This window comes from Labrus mixtus, chromosome 7 (assembly GCF_963584025.1).
Source record: "Labrus mixtus chromosome 7, fLabMix1.1, whole genome shotgun sequence".
Lineage (NCBI taxonomy): Eukaryota > Metazoa > Chordata > Actinopteri > Labriformes > Labridae > Labrus > Labrus mixtus.
The window spans coordinates 31,054,376-31,066,875 of record NC_083618.1 but is presented as its reverse complement, the minus strand read 5'-3'; the positions used below and the strand labels follow the sequence as shown (position 1 = coordinate 31,066,875).

Sequence of the window (12,500 nt, the reverse complement as noted above, 5' to 3'; positions counted from 1 at the left end):
AACACACCAATCAATCAACTAATCAATCAACCAACCAACCAATCAGTCAACCAACAACCAACCAACCAATCAATCAACCAACCAACCAACAACCAACCAACCAATCAATCAACTAATCAATCAACCAACCAACCAATCAGTCAACCAACAAACCAACCAACCAACCAACCAACCAATCAACCAACCAACCAATCAATCAACTAATCAATCAACCAACCAATCAATCAACCAACCAACCAATCAATCAACTAATCAATCAACCAACCAACCAATCAACTAATCAATCAACCAACCAACCAATCAATCAACCAACCAACCAATCAATCAACTAATCAATCAACCAACCAATCAATCAACTAATCAATCAACCAACCAACCAATCAACTAATCAATCAACCAACCAACCAACAAACCAACCAATCAATCAACTAATCAGTCAACCAACCAACCAACCAACCAATCAATCAACCAACCAATCAATCAATCAATCAATCAATCAATCAATCAATCAATCAATCAATCAATCAATCAATCAATCAATCAATCAATCAATCAATCAATCAATCAATCAACCAACCAACCAACACACCAATCAATCAACCAATCAATCAATCAACCAACAAACCAACCAACACACCAATCAATCAACCAACCAATCAACCAACCAATCAACCAACCAGTCAATCAACCAACCAACCAATCAACCAACCAACCAATCAACCAATAAACTAATCTTAATTTTTACAGCAACATGTACATCATGTTTATTTAAAGGGTACACACATATTTTAAATTCATATAAAATAACAAATCCAAACTTGTATGAGTCGCCCCAGATCCCCCAGCTCAGACTCTGAGCCCAGCGTTAGGTCAAAGAGCAGCGTGATGTAGATGGGAGCCACAGACACCACGTCGATGATGTTCAGAGGGTGATGGAAGAACTTCTTCCTGTTGGGTGCGAGCAGCAGCCGCGTCACCACCTCACACACAGAACAAACATTTTATTAATCTTCATAGATCATCAACATAGTCAGCATGTTTAGTGTTTCTCTCCTCACCTCGAAGGTGAACCAGCAGGTACAGAACACCTCCAGAGCCTGCATGGTCGAGTCCTCCAGCAGTGTCCCATCACTGTCAAAAGTCTGAGAGGAAAAGTAGAGATCAAACATACTGTGTGGGAAATTCCACCAAAACATGGAGCTCATGTTAATCTTCCTGAAAAACGATCCGCCTCTCCACTTCTATAAACCTGCAGTAAAAAGTCGTAATCAGACAGAGAGCTGTTGTTTTCTTTTAAAGGTACAATATGGGACTCTAGATCTGGTAGATGTCACACGTTAGCTCTAGACCTCTTTGGTCTCTCAGACAAAACAAACTCCCTCAGCGCCCCGCCTCCCCTCCTCCCCTCCTCCCCTCCTCCTCCTCCGCTCTTCCAGCTCTTCATTGGACTGATCTTTTTTCTGATTTGCAGCTGAAAGTTGATTCGGTTCTTTTTTCTTTTCAGTATTTTAGAACAATGGTTCTCAACTGGTCTATCCAAAGGACCCACCGCCATCTCCTTCATGTAAATTGTGACCCAACTTTGTCATGTTTTTTTCAACCAATCAGATTTATTGAATGAAAAACAGTGCTGTTTGGACCTCAGCTGGTATGAAACATGTGACAGAATCAAGAGAAGGAACAAAAAACAGCATGTTTTAAGAGCGCTTCAAAGACTTTTAGACACTTTTTTTATTTCCTGTCACAAGTTTGCGACCCACTGAAAACGGCTCTGCGACCCACTTTTGGGTCCCGACCCACCAGTTGAGAACAAACAAAATGCTTTTTCAGTTTGTAAAGTCTGCTGGTTTGCCTCGTCTTGTAATCTAGCAACAAAACAGTTAATATGCCTCTATGTACATCGTCCATCAGTGGGTGTGACCATCTCTCTTCCCCATTGAGATGGCAGAATGATTAGAGAGGGAGGGGTTCACATGAAAAAAACACATGAATGTCACATGTTTTAGCCTCTGAGTGAAACAGAAAACTGTCGTCCGGTCGCTGTGAACACAGAGCTCAGAACAACAAACCCAGAGGGAGTTAGACTTCACTCTCTTTAGGACATCGTTTCTCCATGATATATTTAGTTAGGATGTAATTCTGCTATGTTGCCTATAGGGGGCGCTGGTAGCCTTGAGGTAAGTGTGCGCGCCCCAAGAATGGAGACACTGGTCCTCCAGGCGGACGGCCTGGGTTGAAGTCCGACCTGTGACCTGTCTTTCCCCACTCTCTCTCTCTCTCCCTACATTTCTGACTACCCCCTACCCTGTCCCGTCTCTCGGATAAAAAGCCTCAAAATCAACCTTCAAACTTTTATTTCAGCCTCTAGACCTTTGAGGTTTCCCTTGTTTACGATGATGTCGAGATACAAACTAAAAACAGTCGCACACTGTGATGAGGTGGATTGAGATAATTGTCTGAATTGTGGCACGTGCAAGTTTCACTTCAACACTCTGACAGCTGTTAGTTTCTTCATTCCCTCTTCATGTCCCTCGTCTCCTTCAGTAAGTGTCCTCTCACAGCGAGCTCAGAGTGAGACACAGCTGGATGTGTTCGTGTTAGCAGAACTGAGCTGATTGTGTTTCCTCTTTTTGAGACTCTTTCTGCATCTGATGACACACATGCATCTCTGACTAGGATGTTGTTGGTTTTATTGGTTTTTACCTCCAAAGTTTCCACATTCTGCAGTTTTTGTGTAAATAGAGTTCTCAAGAGTTTGAGATAATCAGAGTGTCTCATCATTCAAACAAACGGCCTCCACAGTGATGTTAACGCCCCTCCCTTTGACATCCCCAACATCCCGCTCGTCATCATCCTAATTAGAGCTGATCATCGATCTACAGTGTCTGCAGAGTCAGACGGCAATCACTGGATTTCGTTGTTCCTGTAGAAAACTCTGAAGAAGTTCAGCAGCTGTGTATTTTTGAGTATTTTTGATTTCCAATCATGTATCATGTATATAGTGTTACATGTTGTCTTGTTGTGTGCACGTTACATTTACTTTAGTAGGTTATTGGATACGTGCTTTTACTAATACTTGTTTTTTTCTGTTTTTTTTTGGTATATTGTTATGTCTGCTCAATGCTGCTCCACGTCCATGCATTATCTTTGCCTCATCAGAGAAATCTATCCAGACTAATGCAATGAGTACGCCATTATGTTTCCCACCTGATACTCGGGCATGCTGTTGATGCACATGATGGCGATGGACGTGAGCACCACACAGATGGAGAGCAGGCTGAAGAGTTTGCTGGGGATGGAGTACCCGGGGTTCTCCAGCGTCAGCCACAGACACTTCCTGATGTGTCCGTAGCGCACCTCCTCAAAGTGCAGCATGTCTCTGAAGAGGAGACCACGAGGGGTTAAAGTCACTCCCAGAGAGAAATAAAAACTCTGATAATGATCCGGAGAGGTACCTTTTCAGGTCGGAGATCTCATCCACAGACGTGTCTATGCTGCTCTCCTCGCTCTCGTCGTCCCAGCTGCGATGGCGGCTGCTCTCCAGCTTGCGGTCGTGGTAACGGTAACTACAGCAACTGTCCAGGAAGAACTCGTTGATGCCCCAGTACTCGATCTCCTGACTGTGGGGGCGGGGGAACAGGAGTTAAAAATCTAACCAGCTAACAGGGGTTTCAATGAAAATAACAGAATGATATCACCATCAAGCCTCACTCAAAATCTCAATAACAAGAGAGAAAGTTAATGGAGGTCATTTTGATCCCTCGTGGTCGACCCTTAAAGCTCCTCCAAGACTTCAGTCGGTCTCTGTCATGGAAAGGTTTCATGTTGATTTTGTTTATTCTTGGGTTGTTAAAGAGAGACTTTGTCCAATAGAAGAGCAGCTGGTGAATCTGTTTAAAGCTCCTGTGGGAAACATTTTCACTTCTTGACATTGAACGACTGTTTCGATGTCTTCCAGTCAGGTTTGATTTCATCTCAGGGCTGCGTTCGACACAGTTGACCACAATATATTACTCGACCGACTGGAAAACTTGGTGGGAGTTTCTGGCACAGTACTAAGTTGGTTTGAATCCTACTTAAAGGACAGGGACTTCTTCGTGTCTATAGGTAACTTCAAATCTGAGCAAACAAAAATTCCGTGTGGAGTTCCCCAAGGTTCCATCCTGGGGCCTCTTCTGTTTAACCTCTACATGCTCCCACTAGCTCAGATTATAAAAAACAATAAAATAAGTTAACATAACTACGCAGACGACACACAAATATATATTACAATGTCCATCCTGGGCATAGAGCAAATCCATGAGTGGGAGAGAGAGAGAGAGAGAGAGAGAGAGAGAGAGAGAGAGAGAGAGAGAGAGAGAGAGAGAGAGAGAGAGAGACTGACCTGAAGGAGAAGACACACAGCTCGTCCATGATGTGAAGTTTTCCCGTCTGGTAGAAATGGAGGACATAAGGGAACAGGCCGGGATTCCTGTCAAAATAAAACTCCTTCTGCTGCACGTCGTAGTCATCACACACCTACAGGAAGCAGGAAGAGAGGAGGAAGTGATGAGGATACAGGAAGAGAGGAGGAAGTGATGAGGATACAGGAAGCAGGAAGAGAGGAGGAAGTGATGAGGATATTATCAAGTACAGGAAGCAGGAAGAGAGGAGGAAGTGATGAGGATATTAATAAATACAGGAAGTAGGAAGAGAGGATAAAGTGATGAGGATATTATCAAGTACAGGAAGCAGGAAGAGAGGAGGAAGTAATGAGGATATTAATAAGTACAGGAAGCAGGAAGAGAGGAGGAAGTGATGAGGATACAGGAAGCAGGAAGAGAGGAGGAAGTGATGAGTATATTATCAAGTACAGGAAGCAGGAAGAGAGGAGGAAGTGATGAGTATATTATCAAGTACAGGAAGCAGGAAGAGAGGAGGAAGTGATGAGTATATTATCAAGTACAGGAAGCAGGAAGAGAGGAGGAAGTGATGAGGATATTAATAAGTACAGGAAGCAGGAAGAGAGGAGGAAGTGATGAGTATATTAACAAGTACATGAAGCAGGAAGAGAGGAGGAAGTGATGAGGATATTAATAAGTACAGGAAGCAGGAAGAGAGGAGGAAGTGATGAGGATATTAATAAGTACAGGAAGCAGGAAGAGAGGAGGAAGTGATGAGGATATTAATAAGTACAGGAAGTAGGAAGAGAGGAGGAAGTGATGAGTATATTAATAAGTACAGGAAGCAGGAAGAGAGGAGGAAGTGATGAGGATATTAATAAATACAGGAAGTAGGAAGAGAGGATAAAGTGATGAGGATATTATCAAGTACAGGAAGCAGGAAGAGAGGAGGAAGTAATGAGGATATTAATAAGTACAGGAAGCAGGAAGAGAGGAGGAAGTGATGAGGATACAGGAAGCAGGAAGAGAGGAGGAAGTGATGAGTATATTATCAAGTGCAGGAAGAGAGGAGGAAGTGATGAGTATATTATCAAGTACAGGAAGCAGGAAGAGAGGAGGAAGTGATGAGTATATTATCAAGTACAGGAAGCAGGAAGAGAGGAGGAAGTGATGAGGATATTAATAAGTACAGGAAGCAGGAAGAGAGGAGGAAGTGATGAGTATATTAACAAGTACAGGAAGCAGGAAGAGAGGAGGAAGTGATGAGGATATTAATAAGTACAGGAAGCAGGAAGAGAGGAGGAAGTGATGAGGATATTAATAAGTACAGGAAGCAGGAAGAGAGGAGGAAGTGATGAGGATATTAATAAGTACAGGAAGTAGGAAGAGAGGAGGAAGTGATGAGTATATTAATAAGTACAGGAAGTAGGAAGAGAGGAGGAAGTGATGAGTATATTAATAAGTACAGGAAGCAGGAAGAGAGGAGGAAGTGATGAAGATACAGGAAGAGAGGAGGAAGTGATGAAGATACGTGAAGCAGGAAGAGAGGAGGAAGTGATGAAGATACAGGAAGCAGGAAGAGAGGAGGAAGTTATGAAGATACAGGAAGCAGGAAGAGAGGAGGAAGTGATGAGGATATGGGGATGTATCTAAAGGGCAATAAGATCACCAGCAGCTTGTTTCTCAAATGATTTTTGTCATGACATGATTCCATCGACCGACCTGCAGAATATCCTCCTCGGAGTCACAGGCGAGCAGTTTTCCCAGTCGGGTGTCGGGGAACTTCTTGAGCGTGCTCGAGCAGAGACTCCTCTTCAGACCGCCGACGTTCACGTGGACCAGCCCGTCCTCCGAGTCCTGCTGGACCCAGCTGGGCAGACTCTCCTTCACCATGGTTACCTGGAGGAGACAGAACACAGCATGGAGAGAGAGCGAGAGGAAACCTGCAGAGACTCATGTTTAAAAAGGAGATCTTTCATTTTTGGATCTTCCAGGTTTTAAAAACTTTTAAGGACAAGTTGGCAGGAAGATGATGTTTACATTTTACAGATTCACAGCGGTTTTAAGGTGCCCCCACAAGGCCGTTTTGGACGCCCCTCATTTTGCCAGATATGAGAGCAGTTATCAGGTCAAACCAACAGGTGTTGCAGTGATGGAAGCGGGCTGCAGATTCTTGTGTTTGGATGTTTTGTCTTCAATAAGTTATTCTTTTAATAACTTTAGAACAGAGTGGTCTCCCTCCTTGTTCAGCTCACTGAGCAGGAAGCCTTTTTATTGGATTAGTTGACAATAAGAGAAATGTACCAAGACTCCTGCCTCGTCCTCTGACTGCAGATTTCTCGTATCAGACCTTGAATGCAGCGCTTGGATTGGCTGGTGGATTTTAAAGTTTCTAAACTTAATTTACCCTCTCCCTCACTCCTAACTCCTCCCTCGCTGACTCAGCATAAAAACTCAAACCTGGATCAAAAACTTCCTGACGGGGACGAGCCTCAGTTTTCTTTGTATCTGTGTCCTCGTGATGAAGTCATTGTGATTTCATCCACTCTGCTAAATGCACTTTACGAGCAGACGGACACTAATCTGAAGTTCCAGACTCTTAATGTCAGTGTTCATTGGTTTACTGCCAACGAGCTTTTACTGGATTTCACCTCTCTGCAGACTGAATACTAAAAAGTGAAGGTTTGACGGATTTCTCTGTGTCTGTGTCTCTCTCTGTTTTCGATCATCTGCACGAGATTTATCTGCAGTTTCAGCTCAAAGACTCGTCACTCAGTTCGTTCATCATAGTTGAACATCATAGATATTTGTCTCGGTGTGATCGAGTTTAAAACACAAACAGACTCCCCTCACACGCTCAGTGACAGACTCTCTGAAGCATTATAATCAAACATTAAAGGTGTCATGAGAGGTTTAAAGTTTCTCTCTTTCACCTTCACCCTCTGCTGCCTGAAGTATGATTTTATTATCTGCAGGCTTCAGATCCCGGCAGGAAACAGAATCAAGTCCAGTCCAGTTGGCGAGCTTTAATATTGCCTAGCAACAAGTGAGGCTGCAGGGAACGAAGACGAGATCTGGAGTCATCATTTTTGTATTTTTAGGTTTTTTATTTCTGATCAGACCGACGCCTTCTGAGCCAAACTCTGCAGAAAGTTAGCCGGGCAGGGGCCGGGTCAGAACCTCCAAGTCTGACGCTATGGTTCTTTAGTGGAAAAGGTCAAACATCTCTGGGCGGGGGTCATGTCTTTGCTCTGAGTAAAGGAGCTCAAGTATCTCTGGGCCTCGTGGGTAAGTGAACAATGAGATTGACAGGCGGAGCGGTTCAGAGTCAGCAGTAATGAAGGCGTTGTAGTGAAGAGGAAGCTGAGCATGAAGACAACGCTCTCGATTTACCGGTCACTCTTAGTTCCAGCCCTCACCTGTTTTAATGAGCTATGGGTAGTGACAAAAAGATTGCTGACACAAGCGGCCGAAATGGGTTTCCTCTGGAGGGTGTCTGGACTCAGAGAGAGGAGCCGCTACTCCTTCACATCCAAAGGAGCCATGAGGTGGTTTGGGTATCTGATCAGGACCCTTTTATAGGTTTTCTAGTCAAGTCTAACTGGGAGAAGACCCCGGGGTAGACCCAGAGTCTCTGGAGGGATTATATATCCCGTCTGGCCTGGGAACGCCTCGGAATCCCCCAGGAGGAGGAGCTGGAAAACGCTGCTGGGGAGAGAGATGTCTGGGTTGACTTACTGCGCTAGCTGCCGTTTTATACAAATCCAAATCAAAAGTTTAGAACAAACCACCAAAGGTTTGATCCAGATCAAGTTCACGTCATGTCTGTGAGAGCTAATAATTCAAATGTGATGGGATTCTTCAACATGGTTTCATGTTCCTCTAACACGTTCATTATGATGCTGCAGTAAGAGCCCGGCCTCAGGTAATGAGATCATGTTACACTCAGTCTCTGATTGAAGAGTGAAGGAAACGAGGAGTCTCACTCAGGTGTTCAGTAATGTGGAGGTAATGTGTTTAAAGAGTCTCACTGCTCGGCTTTCTCTCCTCAGATCTCTGAGTAATGGACGCATGAAGAAGAACATCTGTCTGCATGGAACAGGAAGTGTATGAAGGAGGCATGTTAGTATTAGATATTTAAGATTCCAGATCCATGAGGCTCTGACTCCATCAGGAGCAGTAAAATAATCTTATTAACACAACAAGCCACCTGACCAAAAACCTTGAGGAGTGTGAAGCCAGCTTAAAGGAAGAATGTGTGACTTTTTGATCCAGTAGATGTCGCCCTTGAGCTCCAGCATGAAACCAAAACAAACTGCTGTTAGGCCACGCCTCCTCCATACCTCCGCTCTCCTACAGAGACACACCTCCAACCCCTCTCCACTCAAGTTCACATGAAGGAGTTAAGTCCCCAGCTGGAACTGCAGTCGCCTGTGTCCTGCATTGTTGTGTTAGCATGCTAATGTTAGCGCTCTTTAGTTAGGTCGTAGCTTCACATTAGCTGTGTCCTGCATTGTTGTGTTAGCATGCTAATCTTAGCGCTCTTTAGCTAGCTCGTAGCTTCACATCAGCTGTGTCCTGCATTGTTGTGTTAGCATGCTAATGTTAGCGCTCTTTAGTTAGCTTGTAGCTTCACATTTCATGTAAACTGACACAGAATGAGCGTGATCTAAAAACTCTTACTAACATCCAAATAATCAGTGAGTATGTTCTTCTTCTCTCTAGTTCTTGACTAAAACAGCTTTTATACACAAGGGGAGGAGCCGGCCGTCCCGTCCATGTAAACACGGCTCTGACAACAATACAGCCAGCGGGACTCGAGCTTCTCCCTCATTGTAGACAGTCAGGACTCAGAGACACATTTACACAGGACAGACTGGATTTAAGCTAAATGTGTCAAACATCTTCCTTTCCACCACACACTTGAGGAATATTTGGACAAATAAAGCCTCATATCTGTCCACCTGCCACAAAAACCTCGAGTAGTGAGTAGCCAGTTTATTCCAGATGATATGAATAATGCCGCAATCGCAAAAGGGGGGTCAGTCAGGTTTAAAGGAGGGTTGGGATGACTGTCAGAGTTCACTGATATTTGACACTCTGCACGTTTTGTCCACAGCTCCTGATAAAAACTATAATCTCTTTATTTACTTATTAAAGGGGCGGCAGTAGCTCAGTCTGTAGGGACTTGGGTTGGGAACCGGAGGGTCGCCGGCTCAAGTGCCGGTGCGGACCAAATATGGAAGTTGGTCTGGTAGCTGGAGAGGTGTCAGATCACCTCCTGAGCACTGCCGAGGTGCCCCTGAGCAAGGCACCAAACCCCCACCCCACCATCAGCTCAGGAGCGCCCGCTGTGGGCCGCTCCGTCACTCTGACATCTCTCCATTAGTGCATGTTCATAAGATCCTGTTTGTGTGCATGTGTGTATATACTTCAGCCTGTGTGTGTGTTCATGACTACAGAGTGTAAAAACTGAATTTTCCCCTTGCGGGGATCAATAAAGGTAAATCTTAATCTTAAAGGTAGAGGTGCGGTTTAGATGAGCAGCGCGCCGAGTCAGCATGTTTCATCAGTTCCAGGTTTACAGTAAACATCTACAGAAAGTCTCCAAAGACATCTTTATGTAATTTAGTGGCAGCACTAAAGGTGAAACAGGAAAATAAAAGAAGAGAAGAAGAAGCTGATGTAAACATATTTTATATAGAAGGTTCACAAATATTTAATGAGACATGAATATATTCATGAAGTGTGTTGGTCGACACAATGTGGTGAGAAATATAAACAACATTTATGTGCTATCTTCTTCTGAGCTCCGAGGTGTACGGACTCTGAGAGCTTTAAACCACAGCTCAGGGTCTTTAATAAAGGAGTTACTGCGAGGGTCTCTTTACTTCTTATAAAGTCTTAAAGGGGACATATCATAAAAAATCCACTTTGTGTTTTTGAACATATATCTGAGTAACCTGAGAGTCTACTGACCCACAACATGTGAAATAAACCCATCCAGTCCTTTGTTTGTGGTCTGCATAAGTCTTACAACACAGAGAAAAATGCTCTGTTTCAAATGTGCTCTCCTTGTGATGTCACAGTGGGATTCTGGTAAAAACAAATCCCCTCCCCTCCCCTGGTATCGCCACCCATAGGCTCCACCCCCAGACTAGAACAAAACTAAGTGCAGGTCGCCATTTTTATTCTCTCTACAGAGGAGTGATATCTACTGGGAAAACTCAGGGGGCGGGGCTCATTACATTTAAAGAGACACACACACCAAAACGGAGCGTTCTGAGAGAGCTGGTTTATACAGGGTCACAAACCTCCTCTGGTGCTTGATTCATGTTATATTTTGAACAAAGCACAGATGTTTCATTTAGACCACAGGGGGACTGTTTGAAAAGGTGGAGGAGGGGGACTGTTTGAAAAGGTGGAGGAGGAGACTGTTTGAAAAGGTGGAGGAGGGGGACTGTTAGAAAAGGTGGAGGAGGGGACTGTTTGAAAAGGTGGAGGAGGGGACTGTTTGAAAAGGTGGAGGAGGAGACTGTTTGAAAAGGTGGAGGAGGGGGACTGTTAGAAAAGATGGAGGAGGGGACTGTTTGAAAAGGTGGAGGAGGACTGTTTGAAAAGGTGGAGGAGGGGGACTGTTTGAAAAGGTGGAGGAGGGGACTGTTTGAAAAGGTGGAGGAGAGGACTGTTTGAAAAGGTGGAGGAGGGGACTGTTTGAAAAGGTGGAGGAGGGGACTGTTTGAAAAGATGGAGGAGGGGACTGTTTGAAAAGGTGGAGTAGGGGACTGTTTGAAAAGATGGAGGAGGGGACTGTTTGAAAAGGTGGAGGAGGGGACTGTTTGAAAAGGTGGAGTAGGGGACTGTTTGAAAAGATGGAGGAGGAGGACTGTTTGAAAAGGTGGAGGAGGGGACTGTTTGAAAAGATGGAGGAGGGGACTGTTTGAAAAGGTGGAGTAGGGGACTGTTTGAAAAGATGGAGGAGGGGACTGTTTGAAAAGGTGGAGGAGTGGACTGTTTGAAAAGATGGAGGAGGGGACTGTTTGAAAAGGTGGAGTAGGGGACTGTTTGAAAAGGTGGAGTAGGGGACTGTTTGAAAAGATGGAGGAGGGGGACTGTTTGAAAAGGTGGAGGGGACTGTTTGAAAAGGTGGAGGAGGGGACTGTTTGAAAAGGTGGAGGAGGAGACTGTTTGAAAAGGTGGAGGAGGAGACTGTTTGAAAAGGTGGAGGGGACTGTTTGAAAAGGTGGAGGAGGGGACTGTTTGAAAAGGTGGAGTAGGGGACTGTTTGAAAAGGTGGAGGAGGGGACTGTTTGAAAAGATGGAGGAGGGGGACTGTTTGAAAAGGTGGAGGAGGGGGCTGTTTGAAAAGGTGGAGGAGGGGGGTGATATGTCCTCTTTAAAGGTATAAGGTGACCAAACGAGCTGATTCGTCCAGAACTGTCAAAGTTTGTCAGAGTGTTTCCTCCTAACTCTTTTTTTCTGCACAGTTAGGACCCGATCAAAGAGAGAGAGAGCAGTAACCTCTGGTGTTGAAATAAAAAGTCTTATGTAGATATTTTCAGATATTTACGGCTTCATAAAAAACGCTGGTCATGTGACTGAAAGCTATGAGTCAGACCGATTCAACTTTCTTATGACTTAGAGAGGAACAAATACCCCAAAACATTAAAACATTCAATTAGTTCAGGCCAATAAGGATCTCTTCTTCCATTGGAGCCCGGGGTACGCAGTAAAACCCCCACCCATTGGCCGACTTTACCAATGAGTATATAGTAAGGTTCTGTCACAAAAGACAGAAGGAGGGAGGAGGGGAGAGGAGAGGAGAGGAGAGGAGGGGAGAGGAGAAGAGGAGAGGAGAGGAGGGGAGAGGAGAAGAGGAGAAGAGGAGAGGAGAGGAGAGGAGGGGAGAGGAGAAGAGGAGAGGAGAGGAGAGGAGGGGAGGGGAGGGGAGGGGAGAGGAGAAGAAGGAAGGACACAGGAAAGGAGAGGAAGGAGGGAGACCGGGAAGGAGACAGGAGAGGAATTGAAAGTAGGAGAAAGGGAAGTGGAAGGGGAAGAGCGGAAAACAGGAGGACATGAGACCTCAGCTGGTCTAACTTCAGGACCCATACCGACTCC

The 12,500-nt window shown here is 44.7% G+C and overlaps 1 protein-coding gene across 1 annotated transcript in view; it reads right to left on the bottom strand.

The window, feature by feature from the left end:
• Window positions 1-12,500, bottom strand: part of si:dkey-43k4.5 (potassium voltage-gated channel subfamily S member 2) — a 23,243-nt gene that overhangs the window by 9,558 nt on the left and 1,185 nt on the right. Inside the window, exons 2-7 of the mRNA XM_061041591.1 lie at window positions 6,105-6,281; window positions 4,385-4,518; window positions 3,456-3,620; window positions 3,208-3,379; window positions 1,059-1,142; window positions 819-980 (exon numbers count right to left, since the gene is read on the bottom strand). Coding sequence (XP_060897574.1) covers window positions 819-980; window positions 1,059-1,142; window positions 3,208-3,379; window positions 3,456-3,620; window positions 4,385-4,518; window positions 6,105-6,275 — 888 coding nt within the window. The 5' untranslated portion in view covers window positions 6,276-6,281. The remainder of the gene's footprint in view (window positions 1-818; window positions 981-1,058; window positions 1,143-3,207; window positions 3,380-3,455; window positions 3,621-4,384; window positions 4,519-6,104; window positions 6,282-12,500) is intronic.